The sequence below is a fragment of the Propithecus coquereli genome, unplaced genomic scaffold (genome assembly GCF_000956105.1).
Source record: "Propithecus coquereli isolate 6110/MARCELLA unplaced genomic scaffold, Pcoq_1.0 Scaffold440, whole genome shotgun sequence".
NCBI classification, from domain to species: Eukaryota; Metazoa; Chordata; class Mammalia; order Primates; family Indriidae; genus Propithecus; species Propithecus coquereli.
In genome coordinates, this window is record NW_012150175.1 from 1,587,975 (window position 1) to 1,613,560 (window position 25,586).

The 25,586-nt window shown below is 42.4% G+C and overlaps 1 protein-coding gene across 2 annotated transcripts in view; it reads right to left on the reverse strand.

The window, feature by feature from the left end:
* The window catches only part of DNTT (DNA nucleotidylexotransferase), a 48,758-nt gene extending 45,009 nt beyond the window's left edge, over nucleotides 1-3,749 (reverse strand). For both annotated transcript variants that reach the window (XM_012654468.1, XM_012654469.1), the window contains exon 1: nucleotides 3,376-3,749. In XM_012654468.1, coding sequence (XP_012509922.1) covers nucleotides 3,376-3,677 — 302 coding nt within the window. In that variant the 5' untranslated portion in view covers nucleotides 3,678-3,749. The remainder of the gene's footprint in view (nucleotides 1-3,375) is intronic.
* Nucleotides 3,750-25,586: the final 21,837 nt, after the last annotated feature.

The window sequence follows — 25,586 nt, forward strand, 5'->3', positions numbered from 1 at the left end:
GTGGGTACCAACAAAACCCTTCACTGGGGATGACCTGGTGCTGCATCTTCCTTTCACTGAAGGCAATGCCTTCCAATGGCACCCTGTCGAATTACAAAGGTCTAGGCAGGATGATAGTATCGTCTGGTTGGTTTCTACCCTCTTGTACGATGCCATTTGGCAAGTGTTCAACTGCTAGGTGGATGTACACAAAGAGAGCCATCCTTCCTGGCTACAGCATTTTCTTCCTCAACACAAACGATTTGGGTCAAGACACAGAGTGTAAACTTAGCTCACCTGTTTATGGAGGAGCGTGGATGACAGAATCAATTTTAAAATAGCTCAATGTATTGGAATGTAGGATGAAATAAAAAAACGGACAAGCAGTCGATTCTGATCCTTCCCCAGCCTGTCCTAGGTGAGTTGAAGAGTATGAAGTTGCTTTAAAAATCTAGGAAGTTGGCCAGGGAATAAAATTCAGGATCCTTTTCATACATGTGCAACAAATACATCAAAGGACTCGACTCCTACCCTGATTGATGCTTTTAGAAGCAGCTTCCTATGTCACTTGAATGACACATACTTTGCAATATAACATAAATATTAACGAAGCCCCAGCCCAATATGATGCATGTATGCTGGAGAATGAAATAGCTCCAGACGGTTCAACATACTGAGACACACCATTTCTAACCCGTGCGTGCAGACTCAGGTAAAGCAGGAATCATATTTTTTCTCTAATTTAATCCTCTCGATAGCCAAAAAATGTGGTAGTAACTATAGAAATTGCTACCTATTTCAGAGCATATTTTGTTCTTTTCGTTTTTCTTAGCTCCTCTGTTTTTGAATCTTGTATACTAAGAAAGAGAGGTATAGCCTTCACTTTGAGAAGTAGCCTTTTAAAAACCAGCTTTCTTTGTTATTTTTACTTTTAAAGTATATGCTTATTGTAAAAAATTTGGAAAACAAAAAAAATAAAAACAGCCATAATCCTTCCCTACTACCCCCACCCACCCCAAATAACCACTTATAACATTTTGATGGGTTTCCTTTTTCCTTCCTGTCTTTGTTCTATTTGTTTATACCATTTGACCTCGTTCAGGTTGTGGAGGGAGAACCCTCTCCTTAGGGTTTTGCTGTAAAGGTCAATGGATCCAGCTAATTAACAGGAAAATAATCACACTTTACATTTGGATAACTGTTTTAATTTATCAAAGCACCTGGACATCACCATCCCATTTGGTGATGTATCAGATAGATTAGGCCATTTATCCGGGTACTAAAGCCAGGAAGGAAAGAGGGGACCTTGCCCCTTACCCTATGGCTTGGGAGGGTCAGAGCCAGGTTTGAGGTTTCTAAATTTCTTATCTAGAGATTTTCCCCTACAATAATTTCTTATTTTGCTTTCCAATGAAAGGCTGTATATCTACATACAGAAATTCAGTTTGAGAGCTGGTACTTCTACTTCCTGTGGTTTATTTTTGCACCATAGAGCACATTTGTATGTAATGTGTCTTCTGAGCTACCAGCCTGGGAACCCTGCCACCGTCGCATGCACAGCCGCAGTTCGTTTCCTCTGTCGCCTGAGCAGCTGGGCTGGGTCCCTGGCAGCAGGCATCTGGGGCACGGAGCTGCCTCTTCAGCTCTCCTGCCAACAGAAGAGACTTGCCTCCGGTCGTCTCCCCACGTACCTGCCTCAGCCCCCGTGTATGTATCCATTGCTGTGTCTATAACCAAAGCAGTGGGCCCTTGGTGGAAACTTGGACATTTCAACAGAGAGCTTTCCACGTAAGTGGCACCTTGACCATCTGCCTCTGGCCTTCCTGCCTGACCCTTGCCAAATTTCCTTACTGCGAAAAACAGTTCCACATTTGCTAAGGCTTTAATTTCTGTTTTTTGATTTCTATTTTTAAACTTCCGGTTTTTGGCCTCTTTATTTATGTATTCTTTCCCCTTCCCCCAACTGGAACATTTTATATTAAGTCAAAAAATTAGACAGACTTAACAATAGATAAAATCTAGGATTTTCATGGACAGGATGGTAGGAAATGAGATTGAGGGTGGCTGTAGGAGGTTAAAAAGAGAAAAAAAAAAGAGGCAGAAAGGGAGACTAGGAGGCATTTTAAAGAGAAATCAGATGAGAGAGAGATCATGGGAAACTCGGGAATTTCTGAATGGGGCATTTTAGCAAAAAGTAAATGAAAAGTCCATGTTTCTGGAAACAGACCTGGTGAGCCAAAAAAAAAAAAAAAATTAAAAAAGAAGTCAATGTCATCTGAATTATGGTGTTGTGAAAATTAAAATATCTGATTATTGACATTTAGAATGTGTCTCCCCAACACTTTGAAGCTGCCATTTCTTCTGCAAAAAATGCTTGTCAGTTTTATTTTCAAATATCAAAGACTATTTTTAAAATCAAAATGTCTTTTCACACAGGATTCTTATAGTTTTTCCTGAAAAAAACTGTGGCCAATCTATTCCTTGCACAGCCCAAGCCAGACAATCACACAGATCACCATTCTCTTCCTCACAAGCTCCCTGCCAGTTCTGTTTGGAAACATCATTTACGTCAAAGTTCTAACACCATCTGTTTCTGGATTTTGTTCTATTTTCTCTTTATCTATTTGAGACCAGTAAAGAGTTACGTAGCAGTTAGAAAAACAGCAACAATAATTGCTGTTTAAGGTGAGTGGATTAGTGAGTGAATCGGTCTAGGTGGTCCAAATGGTGGCTTCAGTGGCCTCCGTGCCGGGGCTGTGATTACATCTCACTCAGGGTGGTGTCTGTCACCCCTGGACAGAGCTGTCTTTCCAGTGAATGAGTCTTTACCCAGCACCTCTCTTCCTACGATTCCCACTTGACTGCGCTTCAGCAAAGCATGATCGAGGGCATATCTGGGGGCCTGTGGTGAGCCGACTAGTCACGCAGCCCAGCACAGACACTGGTCACCTTAGCACAGCCAGATGTGTAGGTAAGAGCCACGTAACCAAATCATTCTTTCTGCCTCAGAGTGGCTGAAAATCTTTAATTAAACTCAGTGGTATTTTGTTCCATTTGGGCAAGAATGAAATTAGATGGTTTTGACATTAAATTTTCCATCTAGTTTTCTATTTATCATCCCTAGATAACTCATCTCATAATAGTCAAAGGCAAAAAAAAAAAATTATACCTTATCTTTTCATGCCAACTAGTTTCCATGTAATTGTATCTCATGCCCACTCATCTGTTTCCCTTAACTCATCAGCTCACATTTGTTCTTTGATTTCAAATCTGCTATTTTCCCAGTGGGAACATCGCCTCTCCCATATGTGGAAGAAAACACTGGTTCCTTGGGTTCCAAAGCAGCTGTTGGCAAAGCCCCTGCTCATTCACAGAGTGAAATCGGTGTCGTCCTACCTGAACTCATTTTCAACCCTGAACCCTTTCCTTCGGGCCAGCTCCATGAGGAACGTCCTGCGGGTGGTTCCCATTTTCTTCTCCAAAATGAAGAGGACCAAATCTCGAAATTTGACGTCCTGAGGCATGGAGGCCGTCGATGCACCTGTCTGCCTGGGTCTCTTCTTCCGAGGACCCGAGTGGGCCGTTTGCAGAGGATCCATGGGAAGAGGCTGCTGCTGCCTCTGGCTGTGCCATCCAGTGGTGTCCCCAGAAGTGAGGGAGAACCTGCCACCCTCCCGCATGAAGGGCTTTGATGTCATCTCACCGGTAGACTCTGAAGCCAGGGCAAGGCTTCATGGGTGCTGCCCTGGCAACAGCTTCCTGCCAGAGAGCAGTGGGGAACTTTTTAACTCTACTCAGTTCATTTGTCTAATATGGAAAGCATAATGAAAACAGTAAATTAACTTTTGTTTTCATGTACATAATCCCACCAGCTTCTCAGAATAACCTTGTGAAGAAGGTAGGGGAGCGTCACCGTTTTCATTTATTGATTCTTAAACATATTGAGGCCCCTCTGTTGTTTTTATTTATTGATCCCTTTTTAACCTCCCAACTCACTTGCATGCTCTTCCTCTCATAGGCAATCATCATACTATATTGGATCTCTATAGTTTGCATGGGTGTTACAGGTTGTATGTGGTTATCTTGATTCTACGTAAATCAGATTGTTACATTTCTCATTCTGCTAATCGCCTTTTTTTTCACTTGGAACTATGTTTTTTAGATGCGTGTTCCTCTCTGCTGCTTCTAATTGCACTGTAGTTCTTCATAGTGGGCATTTATCACATGTTACCTTATGTGGGTGCATTTTATAAATGAGGAAACCAAGACAGACACTTTGAATAATAAATCACAGACCAAGGGGTCAAGCCAGATCTTGAATTCAGTTCTTCTGACTCCAAATTCTATATCTCTTATTTTCCAGTGGACTAAGGTTGTCCAGGGAGTAGTCTGATATTACAACCCTAAAATAGATCTTTTGCAATGGGATAGGATAAACTTAGATGAGAATCACGGCCATAAAAAGACATTTTTGTAACTTTATATGCAAAATAAAATTTGTCTTTCATCGACACACTTTATAGATCTCATCTCCTGAGCATCTACTGTGTGGCCAAGACAGGCACCTACCAGGCTTAGCTGACTGGACCCTCACAATACCACTGTCAGGTAGGTACCACCATTCTCATTTGGCTAAACAACTTGCTCAAGGTTTCACAGCTAGTAAATTGTCACAACTAGGAAATGATTGAGATAAGATTTGAACTCAGATCTGTCTGATTATAAAACCTGTGCCCTTAACCACCAGGGAGCCCTCTTCTGTACATGTCTTCCCCACTAACAAATCTGAGCTCTGCTCACTCACTCTGCCGTATTATTTGAGACTTTTGATACCTGCTAAAGCACATGAGCCCCTCACCACAGCACTGGGGAAAGAGCAATGTGATAGCTGCCTTCAAGCATTGGCAAAGCCCTGGATTGCTCAAGAAAGGAAAACCAAAAATCTTTAGGTGGATGTTGTACAGTAATGGATTTCAGTTCTCTGCATGTAAGAACTGTTTAGTTACTACAGCTGTCTAAAAATAGAGAGAGAGCTGCTTTGTCCGGTTGTATGTTGCAAGTCATGAAAAGTATTCAAACAGATGCTGGATAACTGTTTATTGAACTGTTACAGAAGGGATTCAAACATCTGGTAAGGGCCTTTAATACAGCTCTGAGATTCCAGGATGCTATCATTGTTTGCTAGAGATCAAAATTTGGGGGATAAGAGTCCATTTTGGCCCTCATTATTAGGTGTTCGGCTACTGAAGTGATGAATGCTTTCAGGTCAGAACACAGTCTTAACTACCAAGTGATGCCACAGCATGGAAAAACCAAAGGATTCCAGCAGGAGTCCGAGGTTGTTTTGTTCATTCCCAAGGTAGGACCACCTAATGCAAAGGGGTGCCGCCCAGACAGTAAAGGGAATGGGGAGGTAGTGCAGAGATGTGACTGAGAGCTCAGGCTTTGACATCAGCCTGCGCATAAAAATTCTGTCTCCATTGCTTTGAAGCTGTGACCTTGAGCAAGTTGCTTAATTTCTTTAAGCCTTAGATTTCCCCATCTGTAAAATGAGGACCTAGATCACTCACATAACCTGCTGGGCAGAGTGCTTGACACAGAGGAAGCCTTTTAAATAAATGTCAGTTGGTTGCAATTTGTATTGTTTTTAAAGACATTCCTGTTCAATCTGAAATCAGATTTATATGTTTTGTAAACCTTAAATCATCAAAATACTGTATTAACCAATGTCATATTTAATTTCCTTTGAATAATTGATATTGAAAAGATTGCCAACAAATATTTAAAATGTGATGATGCCTGCCTGGTTATTGGGCTATAATCTCTCGGCTCCAAATCTACCTTTCTCTGATGGGTTCCGTGAGACTGAGCCTGTATTACTCAAATCCTACTTCTCCTTTGTCAGCTGACTCTATGTTAGACTCTGCCAGTAGGGGGCACCCCTTGCTACTACTGTCAGGGTCCTCTCAGTAATGCCTCTCTACTTGGGCAGCAGTAAATGGTCCCAGTCTCAGGTTTTTTCTTTTTTCTTTTATTTCTGCACAATCAGACCCAGCCTCATTGTGTCCTTCAGCTAGGCAACATCTCCTTCTCAAATGTCTGAGTCCCAGCTCTGCAGGGATTTTCTTAGGAACTTATACGGTGCCAGCAGCAGCAGGCAGCACCATCTTGTCAGAGATCTGTGTTCTAGCTCCACAGTGACCCCTGCCCGGAACTTCCAGTTTTCAACAATCCCTGCTCCATCGCATTGTTGCCCCAGCCCTAGGGGTGGGCCGTGCTTCCTGCAGTTACTCTACATTATCTCAGGGTGTTAGAAAATGGTAACTCACCCACACTGCTGGAGTGATCTTCTTTCAAAAGGGAAATCTGACAACAGTGTGAAAAAATCTTTAAGATGTCTAAATCTCTTGACTCAAGATTTCCATTTTTTAGGAAAGAAAGACACATAAATACGTATGTTCTAAGGTTAACATTATCTATACAGGGAGGACTTAGAAACAGCACAGATGTCTAGTAACAGGGGATTGATAAAGTATAACAGAGCACTATGCAGCAACCTAAATCGTGTCATATGAGAACATTAAATAACATGGGTAAATGTTCCTAATCTGACAATGGTAAAAATCTGTTACAAAATAGTGGTTACTGTGTGACACCAACTTTGACACAGAAGACTATAAAACATATGGCGAGTCTAACACTATCATAGTGGATATCACAGGTTGTTGTCTTTATGCATGATTTATATTTTTGTCTTTGTGCTTTTATGTGTCTTGCAAATTTCCTAAAATAAACACGAATTATGTTTATGACCACAAAAACAATTACTTTTTTAAAAAGACTACCTTGAGTTGACACTATGTGGCCTTAGTGAAAAGCTACGATTCAAAGGCAGTAGGGTTGCTCCAAGTAAGCTAAATAGCAGTTGAACATGTTTTCTGATAACTGCAGCATGCACAGAGTTGAGAGACAAACGCTTTTATACTTATGTAGAAATCATACCTTACTGCCAGGCGAGACGCCATTGAAGTAGAATTTCTGTGCTGAGGAAAGAAAGGGGCTTAGTAACTCCACCTGGCTTAGATAACTTACTGAAACTGACTCTGGGGATAGAGTTTGTGGCTTCTAAGTCCACTTTCCTGCCTCAGAGGGTCCTTTTCAATGGCATCGCGTGACTCATGCTAGGAGCACAGTTATGAGAGCAGAAACCGTCGCCATGGCTGGGGAAGGGAGCCGTGAAACTGCTCAGCCCCACCTTAAAATGGGTCTGAGAACACCAAAGTCTCATTGCCATTTCAGGAATTAAATTAGATCGCATTCATGAAGTGCCTTAAAAATAAGGAACCACTCTACAAAGGGCAATTGTTCTTACCATCCTCCTTGGCATTAGTGCTAATAGCAGGAGTTGATTTCTTCTTACTCGACCGTCATATTCTGAAACTATTTGCATCAGATGTTGAGTACCCCCTTGTGAAACAGATTGGTCAATAGCCTCCAAATCTCAGTGGCTTAACATAACAAAAGTGTATTTTTCTTTCATGCTACATGTTGGTGGTGAGTTCTGCTCCACTCAAGACTTGGGCTGATGCACTGCCTGGACCATGAGGCCATCTTGGTCACCACAGCAGGGAAGAAAGCACTGAGGCGAGGAGGTCTTACATCAGCAGTTGAAAGCTTCGTCTCAGAAATGATACACACGACTGCCAGGTATAGTCACACAGGCCCACCGAGCTGCAGCAGGGCTGGGAAATGCAAGGGAGCTCGTGGGATTTGCGGGAGTGTTCCTACGCCTGCCACACTCAGGACTAAGCTAAGTGCTGGTTGATGATTGTGGAGACTCCCAGTTAAGGGGGTGTTACTGCATTGGCACTAAGCCTGGGGAGCGCTCCACTTCCTGGGGAGAACCTCCAAGAGGAAGACTACCTTGTGCAGTGGTCAGGCCATTCTGGGGCTTTCCTAGAATTCTAAGCTATCGGTCTGGTCCTTCCGAAGGTACCTCCATACCGATCCTCCTTTTGAGCATCATCCAGAGAGGATAGTTCTTTATAAAGTGTCAAAGGGCTATCCTAAGTTTGGGGCCGATGCCCTTCCTGCTCCCATAGTCTTCTGTGCCTCCTTGCCCGTAAGAGCATGTGCCATCCTGTGGTGCAAGTTCCTTGCGTGCACCTTCCATTGGACGGACTGCAAGTCCTGTTGTATTCACAGTCTCATCCCTAGCAGCTGACACGGTACCTGGTAAGGTAGGCAACAGTAAATGTTTACAGAACAAATTAGAATTCAAATGTAAGTTGATATTATTATTAAGTTTTTACACTGTTTGGGCAACTATGATATGACTCTTCTGCCACGACCACCCTTCTCCACACCACACATTCTCAACTAAATATCTCTTCAACATGAGCAAGTAGAATACAGGTATTAAGGAGCCAGACTACCTGGATTCAGCACTGTGAGCTGTGTGACCTTGGGCAAGTTACCAAACATCTCTGTGCAATGGGGGGGAGTTATAAAGATTTTTATCTTATAGGTTGTTATGAGGACTAAACAAGCATTTCAAAGAGTACCGACATGTAACGAGTGCTCAGAACTGACCACTGCTGTTATGATAGCTCAGGCTTCTCCTTGTTCCTTCTTCCTGTCCCTGTGTTCCGTACCCTTTACAGGTGTTCCTGGCAGAGTACTTCCCAAGGGCCTTTTGCTTTCTCTAGACCTTTCCAAAAGTGGTGTCAGACCCGCTCAAGAGCAGACCCAGGATTTCAGTGAGGCTGGAGGGGTGTCCTGCGATGATTCGTGGCAATGCTAGTCCCATGACACGTCCCAGGCAAAACAAAAAGTGCTGTAGCAAATTAAGTTCAGGGAAACCAGACACACTCTATACGATGTCTGTTAGGACCCTAAAGGCTTCGAGAAGACTTGCTGTAAACTGTTTAATCGCTGTGTTCCTAATTTGCTTGCATTTTGTTTTTTTGTTTTGTAGAACACTTACATCAGCCTGTTGAATACAACCGGGAGTACTGATGGCTCCGGAGTTAGACAAGCCTGAGCCAACTGCCACTTGCCAGGTGTGTGAACTTGGGCAATTTCCGTAACCTGTGGGGTTCTCAGTTTCCCATTTGTGAAATGGCAGTCGTGGTGCCGACTTCATAGCACTGTAAGTGGTGAATAAGATCACATGAAAGCTGCCGCCTGGCCCACGGGGCAGCGGGGTCACTATTCCGCCCTCCCCCTCCCCCTGTATTCCCGTGCGCTGCTGCCTGGTCAGGGCATGATGGCTACGAGGAAACGAAGAGCACACCTGCCCACTGGCCACCACTCTGACACTCCTATGAAGCTGCTGCTCTTCTTATTATAGTTGGTATCGAATTTTTTCCATTGTGAATAATATTTAGTATCCACGTGATCGTTCCCAGAGATCTTTATTGAGGACAAGCGTATGGGGCAGGCAAGAACGGGGGAGGATTCAGGTTTTCGCTGGTTCAGTGGGGAAGTAGTCCTCTCCCCATCAACAAATGTTATTTTTATCCTTAGGAGTCCTGTTGCTGTTCTCTGTGCACATTGGAGGAAGTCAGTTTGAGAGAGAAGACTTCTGTTTCCGGCAGTTTTATTTTCTTTTATATCAAATAACTCATATCATCTCTTCATTTCAAGGTGTAGATCTGGGACCTTTGCCATGCTCCAATGTGCGGGCAGCGTTTCGTTTTGGTTTGTTTTTTTACCGAGCACCAGCTTCCTCTGTTGCCTGAACAGCTGTGTTTGGTTCTTGGCAGCAAGTGTCGTCTGGAGCTTAGCGCTGCCCTGCCAGGAAAACATGTAGAGTTTCTTGAAAATAAATCATGGAAAATTTGCTTCTTGCCATCGAGAAGCAATCCGTAGCTATGTATCCTGGGTGCCTAGTAAGTACAAGAAAATTCTATATTTCAGTTATAACAGGGGTTCACTTTCATCCACAAGGTGAGAAATGATAACTGAAAAAGGGACAACAGATGGAAGCAGCAGCGTATTTGTGACTTATAGTCTGTATTAAAAATATTTACTAAACTCTAGCTATGCACACCATGGCGGGTGACAGCACGAGTATTGGGCACGGAGGTAAGAAAATACAGGTATGTGCCTTGAGGAACAGTTTGAATAGGGGCGTTGGGATGTTATTTGCAAAGAGTTGGGAGCTGTGGACAGTGTTTAAGCAATGGCAGAATTTGAATCAAATGGTGCCTTAAGAAAATTAATCAGGCAGTAATATAGGAGTAGGGTGAATTGGAGAGGGAGGAAAAAGGGAAGCAATTAGAGGACACTCATAAGATGTGACCTGGGGCAGATGTGACCTGTATTTGTGAAGAGAGTGGGAACCGAGCGTGAAGCGAGACGGCAGGCCCTGGCGACTGCCTGCACTGTTGATCGCTGGTGGGAGCCACGGCTGCCGGGTCCCCGGGGGAAGTCCTCCAGCCCGGCCAGTACCCTGTAACTTCCAAATCTTTATCTCTAGCCCGTTTTCCTCTCTCCTGAGCACCAGGCCCATTTACATTCCGCTTAAAAATCTTACTCAAAATGCCTGAAACAGAACTACTCGTCACTCCCCCGAACTGCACCTTCGCCTCTGTCACCAGACCCTCAGAATTCTCTCTTTCTTGACTGATGGTGTTTCTATGGTAACCTGGGAAGCACATCTCTCTCTCTCTCTCTAGTTTCTGAACTGACTGAGAAACAAGCACAGGGGTCAGATGGGCAGTGGGGTGCCCTGAGTGTTTAGCAACCGGCTCACAAAGTTCAGGACACTTAACCATTAGTCCTTGCCAGCTGGCACTAGCTGGCCGCAACACACCACTGCGATCAGAGTCATCGGATCAGCTTTATTACTGGTGACCTGGAGAACTCAGCTCGATTCTTTAGCTCTGACCTCTAGGACATATGTAATTTGATTGGGAAGTTTATTATATAATAATATTATGATGATGTACTAGCAATAAAGTTCATCTGTGAAGATGCTGGGCCTTATGAAGTACTTTAATATTTATTCTCACATTCTTCAGAGTGTCCTGGAGGATATTAACTTGCCCCCTTACACTTTTCTGCTGGAGGAACTCACAGGAGGGAGAGACAGGGGTGGCAGGAAGGGCACTCACAGAGGAGGGACCTGCAGGGAATAGGAGGGGTGGGTAGGATTTCGGCAGACAGGGGAAGGTAGGGCATGGGGAAACAGAGCAAAGGTAGGTTTTAGGCCAGACCTCGGAGAGCACTGGGAGTTGGCACTGGGAAGCTACAAGAGCTTCTGAACAGGACAGTGGCAGGACCAAAGCAGGGCCGCAGAGGGTCAGTCTAGCAGTAATGTGTGCAATAGTCTAGAAAGGGGATGCCTTGGAGATGTGGAGAGAAGTAGCTGTGACTCTAGCCGGGGCACTATTGCAAATGGCCAAAAAAGAGCTAATGGAAGCCTAAACCAGGGCCATTCATTCATTCAACAAACGTTTATTGTCTGTCTACTATGTGCCAGGCACTATTCTATGGGATAGGAATACAGAGTGAATAAAACAGACAGTCCCTGCCTTCATGGAATTTATATTCTATTAGAAGGGAACAAACAATAAATAAAATCATTAAACAAACTAGAGCAGGTCAGATAATAAGTGCTGTGGAGAAAAATAAAGGGAATAGGATGGGGTGGGGGTGACAACTTTAACTGAGATGATCCAAGGAAGCTTTATAGAGCAGGTGACATTTTAGCAAAGACCTGAAAGACACTAATGACAGTAGAAATGGAGACTAGGGGATAAATTGCTAGACCAAGGAGGCGAATAATCAAGAAATAATTTTAAAGAGAGAGAGAATATCACCATCATTTAGACAATGAGTCAGAAAACAATAGGATCATAACAAATATTATAAAATACATAGAATTAAACCAAACTTGAAATGTATTTGACCTTTATGGTTTGAAAAGAGTCAGTTAAATATATCAATTAGTCTTTACTGGATTTTATGGAGGAAATTTTATGCAATAGTAGTATTTGTATCTCTAGGGGTTTGAGATGGCCTTAGATCAGAGTGAAATGAATAGCAAATGGAGGCTGAGTATAATAATATGCTTCAAATTCCCTGATTACTCCAGTGCCTTAGCGAAGGACCTTTTTCCCTCCTCCTCTGTAAACATTTATCATCAAGGTCCCTGACAACCCCCTGCAGTGGATGCCGTGGTGTGCGGCCCGGAGCCCCCCTTCAGGACAGGGGTGCTCATTCCCTCTGCTGCTGGGAGTGTTGGGAGCTTGGGGCTCACTGACAGAGAGCCACCTGCCTAAGGACAGGCCCCTCCCTGACCTCCCAATTATTGGTCAACAGTCAGGGGGAGGTTATGAAGGCCAGGCCATCTTGTTTCAAGTGGTGACAGCTCTGAAGGGCCACCCTAGTTCCAAAACATCCTATTAGGTTGGCTGAGACCTGTGTCGTGATCGCACTGCGGTTCAACTCTTCCCTCTGTCCTTCTATTTCCTTTAGCCCCCTCCCCAAAGATGCTGATCCCAATGGCCTCCCCAATAGACTTCTGCACACAAACCCTCGTCTCAGAGCCAGAGTCCTGGGAACTCACCCTAAGAATGCACCTATGATACTTACCCTGCTTTAACTGCCTTCTGCCCCTAACTACCTTTCCTTATGTAGACAACCATAGCTTGTCTTCCCACTTAGAGTGTAACCTTCATTGTGTGCCCTAGAGGGCTTAGCACACGTCCTTGTTACATAGAAGACAGTCTCAAATTACAGGCTGTAGAACACCATTTCTGCACCCAGCTAGAGAGACCAGGGAGAATTCTGTTCACGACATAGAATTCTAAGGTTTAGAAGTGGGGAGCTCAGGCCTACAAGTGTTTGTGCCAAACCATTTCTCTAAAGCTGGTTTTGCTGGGGATGCAGCCCAAACTCTCTCTTATTCCTTGCCAGGAAGTGACAGTCTTTTATCACCACCTGGGAGGAAAAAGGGGTTCAACGGCCCAGCAGAAATAATCTTACATTTTGGTACCAAAACTTAGCTCTTGATGCGATAAACTTAAGAACTTAATTTTAAATGTGTGTTTCTCAAAGAGAATATTTGGCAGGGGTGGAGGGGGGTGGGGAACTCATTCTCAATATAGTAATCTTTTTATAAAGGTTTGTGAGCAATTGTTTACTTTCTAAAAATCACAGAAAATCTCATATTTAATGTTTTTAAATCATGGAGATAATAGTTTAGCTTATAATTGTATGCTAAATGGCATGATTAGATTTAACCAAAATGTTTTAACTCATATAAACTATATGCTACTGTGAAACGATGGTACTGCTAAGGTATTGCAATGGTGCAAAAGAGCCGGACTCCTTTCAAAAGTTTTCTGAGATAGCAGGTTACTTAGACTCCAAGGAAGTAAATGTAGGTACCGCTAGTAAGTCTTGGCTCTGTTAGATAAGGCAGAAGAAGGTCTAGCAGAAAGAACTTCTGCTGAGGGAAGAGGTTTGCCGCAGGTAGCTTGGGAGGAGAGCACAGGGGGAGAAGGGGAAGAGATCCAGGAAAATCCAAGAGGAGGCTGGTGACTCTTAGGGACAAACCAGGTAAATTCCATACATTAGTGTCTCCAAGGTCACCAAGGGTGTCTTAGTCAGTTCAGGGTGCTACCACAAAATCACCATAGATTGGGTGGCTTAAACATCAGAAATTTAGTTCTCATAGGTCTGGAGGCTGGGTTGAAGATCAAGATGCCAGCCAATAATGTTTCTGGTGAGGGCTCTCTTCCTGGTTTGCAGACAGCCACCTGCTTGCTGTATCCTTGCATGGCAGAGAGACAGAGATCATCTCTCTCCTGTTTCCTCTTGTAAAGGCACTAGACTCATTCATGAAGCCTCTACTCTCATGACCTAATTAGCTCCCAAGGGCCTCACTCCAAATATCATCATATTGGGGATTAGGGCTTCAAAATGTGAATTTTGGTGGGAAACAAACACTCAGTCTACAGCAACCAATAAAAACAAAAACAAAAAACACTGTTTGCCTGTTATATGCATACATTGTTATGTAAATATTTGCTCTCTATTGAGAACTTTAGTTCACAACTGTGGCTATACAGTAAAATTACCTGAATTTTAAAAACATCAGTGACACTCATGCTCCACCTCAGACTAATGGACTCTGAATCTCGGAGGGTGGGGTAGGGCTGGGTATCCAGTTCTTTATAAACTCCACAGTTATCCTTCTGTGCCTCCAAGGTGGGAAAACCACTGGTTTAGAATATTTGTTGAGCATGGCTGAGATGGATAACTCCACGTGTCCTCCTTCATATAAAGCTATTAATAGAAAGACACAGAGGTATAGACTTCTTCCCCACTCCCTATTGAAATTTGGGTTTGCTAAATGAAATAACCACTTTTAATTGGTGAAGATTGTCCTCAATGCTCCAGACAACTCAAAACTTGAAGCACCAAGCCCCTGCCAGGTGGCAGAGAGCAGGGCACTAGGTGTTGGGTACCAGCCTCGCTCCATCAGCCACCCTGTGAGACAGTGTTCCCCAGTGCCCCAAGGACAAATAGCCACATGTGTCTCCCATATACCAGGTGCCATCATGGGGGAAGGGCCAAAATTCTGGAAGATGTTACATTTCCTGGAGTTATGCAAGCAGAAGAAACTGAGTTACCTAGCAGGACAGTTAAAATGATTGGCTTGGACTAAAATGGCCAGAGGGGACTAAGCTTTAGTTCTTTTCTTACATCCTAGCAAGAAGAAAGAAAATAAGCTCCTCTATAGACAAATAACAAAGCTTATGTTTTCTCTGGACACAGAAGGTAAGTGATTTTGCACGCTGATACATAAGCTTATAAACACACCCAGGAATACATCCGTTCACATGTGCCTATGTGGATATACATATCGGAACACTGTAGACCAAGGCAGTGTACACTGGGACTCAGAGGCACAGCCAGCACCCGGCCTGGTCTGGGATTCTGGTGGCAGAGAAGGAATGCCAGCGTGTTGGGAGCAAATCCTGACATACACGTGTGGGAAATGTTGCCAAATAAAACCCTGCAGGGGTGCTGTTGACAAGCCAGTTTTCCTGGGAAGTACTGCAGTCGTTCAGTGAGCTGGCCAGACACAGCCAATCTTCGTTTCTAATGTTTCTGCTGTCCCGAACACGGAAGTTCTACTTGTCACCATTTGGTGTCAGTATTTTCTATCTTAAAAGGTCTCTGGGTTGTAAAGCAAGAGGCTCTGTTGGAGAAAGTCTGAGTATTTTATTTATGAATAAATTACTTTTATTTCAGAAGATTTTACTATTCTTCCTTCTAGCCTTCCCTGCTTCATTTTATGCTTTGTAATTTTTTTCCCTTTGTGCAGAAAAAGGGCAGCTTCCTCTTTATCTGCGAAGGCCCGTGTCAGGCTTACACCATTCACTCACTTAACCAACAAAGTTTGAGGACCAACATCATGTGACACAGGTTCCTCCTCCTACAGAGCTTTTGGGATTCTGGAAGGCAGTGTACCTAGGGCAGAGGCAGCTGCTGGAGGCAGCAATTCTATGGAAAAGAGGTTTGGCTTTGAGAATGGCTTTTCCATTTGGCAGCTGTGTGTCCTTGGATGAGAAACTTAATGTCTCTGAGCCACAGTCTCTTCATACATAAAATATACATAATAAACACTTACGTAATAATATACAAATCAGTTTATCATGAAAATTAAAGATGTTGAAGGATGAGTAGGCAGAGCACAGAGGATTTTTAGGGCAGTGAAACTACTCTGTACCATACTGTTAATAGTCATTATACATTTGTCCAAACCCACAGAATGTGCAACACCAAGAGCGAACCCTAATGTAAACTGTGGACTTTGGGTGATAATAACGTGTCAATGTAGGTTCATCAGTTGTAGCTAACGTGCCATTCTGGTGGGGGATGTTGATAATAGGGAAGGCTATGCACTTGTGGGGGCACGGGATGTATGGGATATCTCTTTACCTTCTGCTCAATTTTGCTGTGAACCTAAAACTGCTCTAAAAATGAAGTCTATTTTAAAAAATTAAGAGTGTTACTTGCATTCCTGGGTACTTACTGAATGTCTGTTTAATGTGTAAGCAGAGGCTGCTCCGGCCATGTGGTCTTCCAGCTCTGGGGCTGTGCCAATAGCATGGGGTTTGGAGTCAAATCCAAGTTCCATCGTTCACACTTGATGGCACTTTGATGACAGGCAATTTGCTTAAATCCTTTATATGTGCATTTCAATTTTTACAGATATTGCCAACCTTTAAATTGCTCTCCGTTGACAATGTACCAATCTACATTCAGATTACACACCACAGTATGTTATCAAACTTTGGGATATTTACAAATGTGACATGTGGAAGAAGGTATCCCAGTGGACACCTTCTTTTCATTTGCTTTTCTTTTAATATGAGTAAGGTTCTGCATCTTTTTATCTATCTAAGGGCTACTTGTATTTCTGTAAACTATCCATTTATACCTTTTGCAACATTTTTCTACTGGGCGTGTTGTGTTTTTCTTATTGATTTGTGGGATTTGTTTATGTATTACAAATTTAACCTTCTTCCCAATTATAGGTTCCAAATACTTGCCCCAATTTTGTTTTCTGACTTTTGGCTTGATAAATGGCAATGCTTTTTAAACATGGAGATTTTTTTAAATGAAGTTAAACATATCAATCTTATCTTTTATGGCTTCTATGTTTTGTGTCATACTTAGCCCTTTCCCACCCAGAAATTCCAAACACCAGATGGGAGGAGGAAATCTCATGTTCTCTTCTAGTTTTTTATAAATTTATTTTTACATTTAAAACTTTAATGCACTGGAATGTATTTTTGTGTACCAAGTGAGGTATTAAATCCAAGTTTCTCTTCCCGCAAGTAGCTTCCTACTTATCCTAGATTCTTTTATTAAACAATCTATATTTTCTCCACTAATTTGAAACCTATCTAGGTTATGAAAGAATGAACAAAGATCAGTGACTTCTGAATTTGGGAGCAAGAGGATGTCTAAGCTGCAGAACTTTAGACTAGGCTCTCCGCTGTTTCTGAATGGTGACTCTTGTCATTTGGAAAAAGAAGAAATAAATGTGCATTGATCTGAAAATTTAGTTCAACAAATAGCTGTGTGGGAGAGTGGAAAGAACACAGGCTCCCAAGTTAGAAGACTTGCTTCACTTCTCATATTGACTAATTGTGGGCAAGTTACGTAACTCTCTGTGCCTCAGTTTTCTCCTCTGTACAATGGACGTAATAATAGCATCTATGCCATAATATGTTGTAAAGTTCAAATGTATTTGCGCTCTATAAATTATAAAGGACTATAGGCATATTAGTTGTTTTTGTTTGTTTGTTTCAAGACAGAGTCTTGCTCTGTCATCCCTGGTATGGCATGATCATAGCTCACTGCAACCTCAAACTCCTGGGCTCAAGCGATCATCCTGCCTCAACTTCCTGAGTAGCTGAGACTGCAGGGTGCACCACCACGCCCGGCTAATTCTTTCTATTTTTGGTAGAGACAGGGTCTCACTCTTGTTCAGGCTGTTCTTAGACTCCTGACCTCAATTAGTTGTTATTAATATTTGAATTTTTACAAGGTGGTATAGCATTGCCAGCTAACTTATACAACACAATTCTAGCTTTTTGAATGTTTCATCTTGAAATCCTCTCAACTTTTTGGGGGTTGGTTAGCTTCTTTTTCCATGCTGGTGAATATTCTGGGTTTGTAATTTTTAGTTTTTAAAAATCTGTTTTCTGATAGCATCTGAATTGAGGAGGCGATGGCAAGAAGGGAAGGGGTGACTGGCAAGTTGGTATTATCCACTGGGTTTTGAAGGAGAGTGATCCAGCAGCGGGACAGAAAATAGGAAAACCATAGGGGGAGTGAATGAGTTTATCAGGAATCTTATAAATACAATTTTTCCTGGGAAATGTTAAACTGTTCTGTTTCATAATTTATAGCAAAGTTTTGTGGGCAGTATACAATAATGTTAAGAGTCAGACAGTGCAGTGGTTGAATCACAGTCCCTCCTCTTATTAGTAATTTAACATCTCCAAGTCCCAGTTTTCTCATCTGTGCCCAAGGGATGGCAAAGATTAAATGAGGCACTATTCATTCATTCCTCATGCTCATGTGAGTCTAGATTGGAGGTTGGAGTAGGCAATTGAGGAAAAAGTGTCAGTCTCAAGATGGTGGCTTGTGTTTGTTCTGGGGAGATGCAGTAGGATCCATTGGCAGTCAATCCTGCTGGAGAGGTGCAACTGGAATCCAGACACTCTTCCCCATCCCACAGACAAATGTCCCTCCCCACTTTGAAGCCAACAGAAGCCAGAGCAGAAGAAGATGCCACTATTTTGCAAGAAAGGACATGGGATTGAGACTCCTTTGTCACAAGGGGAAGGCAAAGTGTCCAGGGGACAAGGGGTAGGGATAGTGGGTGGGGTCTTAAAGAGGGGTCTATGGGACCAGAAGAAGAACCAGGAAAAAATGAAACCATCATTTGATTGCAGCTGTGGCACACTTAATGAAGAAAAATGTGATCATAATGTAATTTCTTGGAACCAGAGAAACCTGCTCTTCAGCGTTCTTTCAGCTGCAAGCCTGGCTTTATCAGCCCTCCTATCAACCGGGCCATCCATCCATTATGCGGTGGCTAATCTTGATTCTGGATGAGCACAGAGCCTTTTCACCACATTATCACAAATGCTTCCTGCTGGGGTAGAGGGGAGAAGGTGGCTCCAAAATTCCTCCCCTGTTTAGCACATTTCGAGTATCTTTTATTAAGTTCTAAAAATTTGGAAAGAGGTCACCCTAAAAACACCCCATTCATCAGTTGGTCCAGGTGTTGTAACGAATGACAGCAAGTGATCATAACTAAGTGGATTCTCAGGAAGTGTATTGGAAACCACCGCAGGATGTTTACACTTTTTGGGGGGAGGCAGGGGTGACATTCCTTAATTTTCAATGTGAATTTTTGGTTAATTCTCATACCAGCCTAGAAAATCATACATGTGTTGATGTCTGCGTGCTCTCATTAATAAAAACCTACCAGCAGGGCCAGCTGCATGGACGTGTGACCTGTGTGGTCACAGGGCCCCACACTCAGAAGAGCCCACACTTGGCTTAATGCTCTGCACTCACCGTCTTGAAATTCTTAATACTTTTTGAACAAGGGGCCTAACGTGTTCATTTTGCACTGGATCCCACAACATACGTGGCCACTCCTGCTCACTGTGAAGTAGTGGACTTTGTTCAAAAGCACAAGCAAGTTAAAAAAAATTTGATAGTTACCAGTATTAAAAAAAAAAAAACCCTACCATTCAGGTATGTAGAAAATTATACACCAGTGTCTACAGGGAAAAATGCTTCATCATGCCAATGTATACACAAAGGGTATAAATCTTGAATAAACAGCAGTAAAGAAATGGTTTTGAAAGGAGAAAAATTATAGTTAATTTATCTGGTTTAGGAGCATTAATTCTAACCACATCATACCCTATAGTTAGAGGAAGTGAGAGAGGAATAAAGAGACTGAGGAGAGAAGATCAGCCAAGGGTGTAGAAGAGAAACGGAGAAGAATGAAGGGGTGGGAGAGTGAAATGAATCAAGTCTTGAGCTCAATTGTCTTCTTTTGATGCAAAAAAGCAATTTGCATGGTCACCCCTTACGGTGTGTGCATTTTATGATAATATAAATTTATCAGGGAGATAGATTATGTGCCCCCTTCACTGTGTGGCTTTTAACTCCTTGTTCATCTGGGCTTGCTTTGAAACAGACTAGAAACCTCGTCTTGGCAATCCCTTTGGGTGGCTAAACTCAAAGTAAAACCAAGCTGTGCAGGAAGCTTTGATCTCTGACCTTTCCCTGTGTTGGAGGCTTGCCTTAATCTGTAACAATAACGTTTTTAAAAAAGTCAGTCTCTTTTCTTATACTGTACGAATGTGTATATATATCTTTCTCCCCTAAATTTTCAGTATTGCTATTTTATTTTCTGTGGCCCGCAGCCATTTCTTTCACCATGTTTTCTTTTAAACAGATACACCAAAGAAATGATTCTGTTGCTTTAAGAGGGGGGAAAAAGTTACGCTTGGTCAGTCTGAAAATGCAACACCTGGTGCCCATATTTAGAAATTTTATAACACACACACATACATACTCACACACACATACACACCAGCCTTTGGCAATAAAGTGTGCAAAACATTACAGGAAGCTCATGGCTTAAAAGCAATTGAGTTCAATCATGTATTCGTAAGTTGGTTGTTTGGAACTTGAAAGCACTTTTTCCCATAGAAGCAAAGCTATAAATGGTACTTTGGTCCCCAGGCTCAAAAGACTGTTGCAGAAACATCTGCCCTGGTGATGAAAATAGAAAACGATTCTGTGGTAATACAGTAGTTGAGCCAAAGAGGAAAGCTAACAAAGTGAGAACTTGTTTGCTTTGAATGCTTGTGCTTGGCGAGGAATGGGTTTGGTCTAGGGCTGTGGTGGGGGTAGCTGGAGACTTCTGAGGTGCCTGTGGGTCCTTCCAATGGCCCAGGCTCTTTGCACGTTCAGTTTAAAGCTTGGGTGTTCTTCATCCTCCTTGCAAGGCTATGTCAAACGGTGCTTTTGTGTGACTCCCGTGTTTGGGTTCTATTTTGGGCTCAAAGTGGAAAGGAGAGCAGAGAGGCAGGGAAATCTCTCTGGAGTGTCTAGGGTGTTGGAACAGAGAGGTGTAGAGGAAGCTGGGTGACCTGGTGGTGCCACAGCTCTCATCTGCCCTCGGAATAGAAAGCCTCCTCTATGCTCCTCTGGCCCCACAGGGAACTTCCTATATGCACATAAAGTTCCAGCTCACACGTCCTCTTCTCTGGGGACCTGTCTGAATTTTCCAAACTCCCCCAGTACTCTCAGTGCTGCATTTACATATCTCTGTCATCTTGTATTTGTTTGTCTATGTCTCCTCCACTTGACTAGGAACCCCTCAAAGGAAGAAATGTTTTAAATTTATTTTTGGAAAATCTCAGGAACCTACACAATGCAGAAATGTATGTTCCGCTTGTCTAAGTTGGAGCCAAGCTGTTAGCAGTTAAAATCCAGGCCCGGGGGATAAGAGAGTGGGGATATCACCCCACGAAAGGGGGAGGTTGGAGATCGTGGGGAAGACGTCTCGGACCAGAGCCTGCCCATCTCATCCCACTTCCCAGAGCTTCACCGGTCCAGAACAACATGTCTCTTGCCCAAGATGAATGGAAGAAGGAGATCGCGAGGTGGGTTAGAGGAGAGTGAGGCTATGCGTAGGCTACTGCTTCACAAAACTATGATGGTTATACTTTTAAGGTTTCCGCAGGAGCCATTTCTCCCTTCTTCCAGTGACAGCTCCTGATATTCATGTGAGATCACCCTGAATATATAGGCTTGGGGGGGGCCTCTGACCCCAGTCCGGGATGGAGGACAGGGCATCACTTTCCCCTTGGCCTTGGTGTTTGGCTCAGAGGTGGAAATGTGACCAAAACATCCAGTCGGAGTGACTCTCACTGCTTTTGAGGGTGCTGTCTTCATCCTGCTGTCCTTGAACCTGAGGGGCTGCAAGGCCAGAGCAGCTGGAGTGCTGGTGCATGCTTACCAAGTGGCTCTCAAAGTAAAAAAAGTTCTGACTTGTAGCATTTGCCAATTCCTGTGGTGAAAACACTTCCACCATTGCTGATTCCAAGCTCTAACATGATGTCGCTGAATGTGGAATTGAAAAATGTGCAGGAGCAGCCGGTGGAAGGTCTTTCCACCACAGAGATAGATACAATAGATGTACATAACCTTGAGAGCATAGAAAATAGTAAAATGCAGTAAAATAGGCAAAGATGAGTTGTATTTACTATATTCATTTTAATGTAATTTATTTGATTGTAACCTTATATAATTTATTTTTAAAAAATAATGGCTGTGTTAATAGTCTCACAAAATTTCTAAAAATTTAACAATTATCTCCCAGTAGTTGATATAAGCTAGGTCCAGCAACCCACTGAGCCAGAGCCATCTGGCCACCTTAAAGGAATTAATTAGCCGAGAGACCCAGAGAGTGTGAAAAAGAGTCCTAATCATAGTGTTTGGTCCCTAAACTCTGAAGCATACTTAGACCCAGGACAGTTGGGTATACTAACAATTTCCTTTCTTATTTAAGCCAGCCTGAGTTGGGCTTACTGTTACTTGCAGTTAAAAAAGTCCTAAATGAAACACAAATATGTTTTATATATATATACACACATACACACACACACATATACATCTGAATATATATATATATATAAATACACATGCACATACATATATATTTATTTGACATTCGTAAGTCAAGTGAGACTATTGTCTTAGGGTATAGGGCGGGTTGAATGATCATCCTCCAAAACGTAGGTCTATGTCCTAATCCTTGGAACCCGTGAATGTGACTTTTTTGGGGAGAAAAGTCTTTGCAGATATAATTACGTTAAGGATATCAATTCGAGATTCTCTTGGATTAAGTGGGTGGGCCCTAAATTCAATGGCAAGTGTCCTTAGAAGAGACACACAGAGGAGAGACACAGAAGAGAGAGGCCACGTGCAGACAGAGGCAGAGATTTGAGCTATTCAGTCACAAGTCAAGGGACGCCTGGTGCCACGAGGAACTGGAAGAGACAGAGAAGGATTCTTCCCAGAGCCTTTGGAGGAAGCTGGGTCCTGCTGACACCTTGATTTTGGACTTCAGGCCTCCACAACTGTGACAGAGTAAACTTCTGTTGTTTCAGGTCACCAAATTTGTGATAATTTGTTATGGCAGCTCTCAGAAATCTGTACAAGGTACTAAGTTTGCATTTTACTTGTAAGCATATGAACATTTTAAGAATCCTGTTACATATTACCAAATTGCCTTCAATTTGTAGTCCTGGCAACAGCAAGCGTGCTCATTTAAAAATGCTTTTGCCAAACCTGAATTTCATGACTTTTAAAAGTTTACTTGGTAGGTTAGAAAATGAATGGTATCTTATACTTGCTTTCATCTGTGGTTTTTTGGTTTAGTGGGATTGTGAACTCGTTTACATTTTCATCAGCTATTTGTATCTCTTCTTTTGTGAATTACCCTTTTGTGCTCTTTGCTCACTTTGCTATTGGGGTGTTAGCCATTTACTTATTGATTTGGAAGATAGTAATGTTATAGAATATCTATAAAGATTTCTTTATATACAGTGGCTTTCTATACGTATTTGTTACATTTTATATGCAGGGTCTTCTCGTTTATAAACAAGCTGAATGTTGAGGTCACACAGACAGGCAGTCTTGGTTGGGAGGATGATGGTGATCCATTCTGTCCTTTCATTCTGACTCCAAGGCTCCCACATGCATCCTTCTCTTTCTTAAGAGCAAATTTGAATTCTTCCCCTCAGATAAACTGAGGTTGAAGATCTGAGAACTTCCTTAAGCCATTGTAACCTAGGGGCCCAAATTATTTGGTTAAATAATTAACAGAAAAGCATGTACAAAATTTCTTTTCATGAGAAATCTGCTTCCTTGTTCTGATTCAACACGTCTCGACCACAGACATTGTAGTCTTTGCAAAAAAAGATCATTATATGTGGGTTGGGAATAAGGAGATCTTAGGTTTTTCTGCTCTTGATTTTTTCTGGCTTGGGGTATTTCTCTAAAACAAACTTTTGTAAGTCAGTTCACTCTCTGGGCCTTGGGTTTCTCATCTAGGTTTGTCAGATAAAGTACAGGACACTATGCAATATTTGGAATATGCTTTTACTAAAAATATGTTCATTGTTCATCTAAAATTTAACTGGGCGTCATGTATTTTTATTTGCTAAATGTGGTGACGCTCTTTCTAAGGCTTATTCCAGATCTGACGAATTATGATTGAATGCATGGCCACGAAATGCAGTCCAATCTCAAGACACTTTGCAGGCCAGGTAATCTGGGCGTCAGACTATAGGGATACCATAATCCAGTGAAGACTGCTCAGGGATGACAGTGAAGGAAATGTGGGTGAAGCTGGGGGAGGCCAGGGATCTGTCTGGACATTTAGGGGACTAGAAGTAGAGTTTGGAGGTAGGTAAGAAATGCAAGTGGATCAGACAGACAATATGAAAGAGACTGTAGCATTGGAGTTAATGACAGATGATACGTTCTAGGAGAGGCAAAAGTTTGATTTCTCAGTCTTGTCTTAGGACAGGGATGGCAAATAGGTTTCTGTCAGAGTGTCTGCTCTGAGTGCTTAGCAGTGAATTCCTGGATATGTTCTGTGAAGGACTCTTAGTCTGTGCCCAGGCCCAGCTGGGAGAAGTACTGTGATCAAAAAGCATGATCCGTGGCCACGTCGTTCCCCATGGCCCTGTAGTTCTCCATTCCTGTATAGGTAAACAGAATTTCAATTATTTTTAACATCAGTTCAGTGCCCAAGTTTGAAAAGTAGTTGCATCTCACAACTATCTCTTATTTTTTGTTTTTTTGCAGATCTCTTTTAATAACTGCCATATTTAACTCAGAAAGTATTTATTATATGTAAATAATATTCTAGTTTTGTGCTCTATAGAGAAAGACCTAAATAATAGAATATGGTCCTTTCACTGGGATGTTCATAATTTCATCAAGGTAATAGGATATACACTTATGCAAAATAATAAAGGTTGGCATATGGCTAAAAGTCAAAACTGTGGTCCAAGTATAAAGAGAAGGAGGAGGTTAGAGTAGAGGCCCGAGTGGACCAGAAGTGGGCCTTGAAGGTGAGTGGGATTTGCAGAATTAGAGAAATCAGAAGATAATAAGATTGGGGCAATATATGGAAGACGGAAAGACTGTGCCAAGGGTCTTTCAGACAGGATGCTCCTTGAGAGAGACAGCACCCGATGATGAGGCCTGCGGGACAGGCAGATCCAAGGCCCCCAATGGCTCTCTAGAAAGGATCCAAGCATTTAGAGCTCTGCCATTTTTAAAACTCATACAAGAAAGTTTCAAATATGTAGAAGAACTGAAAGAATGGTACAATGAGCATGTATATACCCATCGCCCAGCTTCAATCATCGCTAACACTTTTTTAACCATTTGAAAAAAAGTTGTAGACATCATGACCCTTAAACCTTAAATCCATCAGCATGCTCCTCCCGAAAACGTGCTAATAAGGATCTCCTCCCACATTACCACAATGCCATCCAGACCATAGTAACATTTCTCTGATTGTCCCCAAATGACTTCTTTAGGTGGTTTCTTTAAACTAACACCCTGTTCAGGTTCATCCACTATATCTGGTTGTTATGATCTTTCGTCTGATTTAATTTTGAATATTTCCTCCACTTTTTTTTCTTTTTTTTAGAAGATCAAGGGGTAGTCTTGTAGAATTTCTACATCTGGATTTCTTTTTCATTACTATTTTTTCTTCTTAATGATGTCCAACTTGTTCCTCTATACCCTTTATTTCCCTTAAACTTAGCAGGACTTCGAGTTCCAGTTTGTCTAGGAATGTCCTGCCTGTTTAAACCTGTAGTCCTGGCGTAATTGAGTCCCCTTTCACTCCCAAGAGTGCCCTAGTTTGCATGATTAATTATGTGTTCACACTACGTAAGCTGGAAGTAAGGTCTAACAAATTGATTAAATGGAGATTAAACATTTGTGGC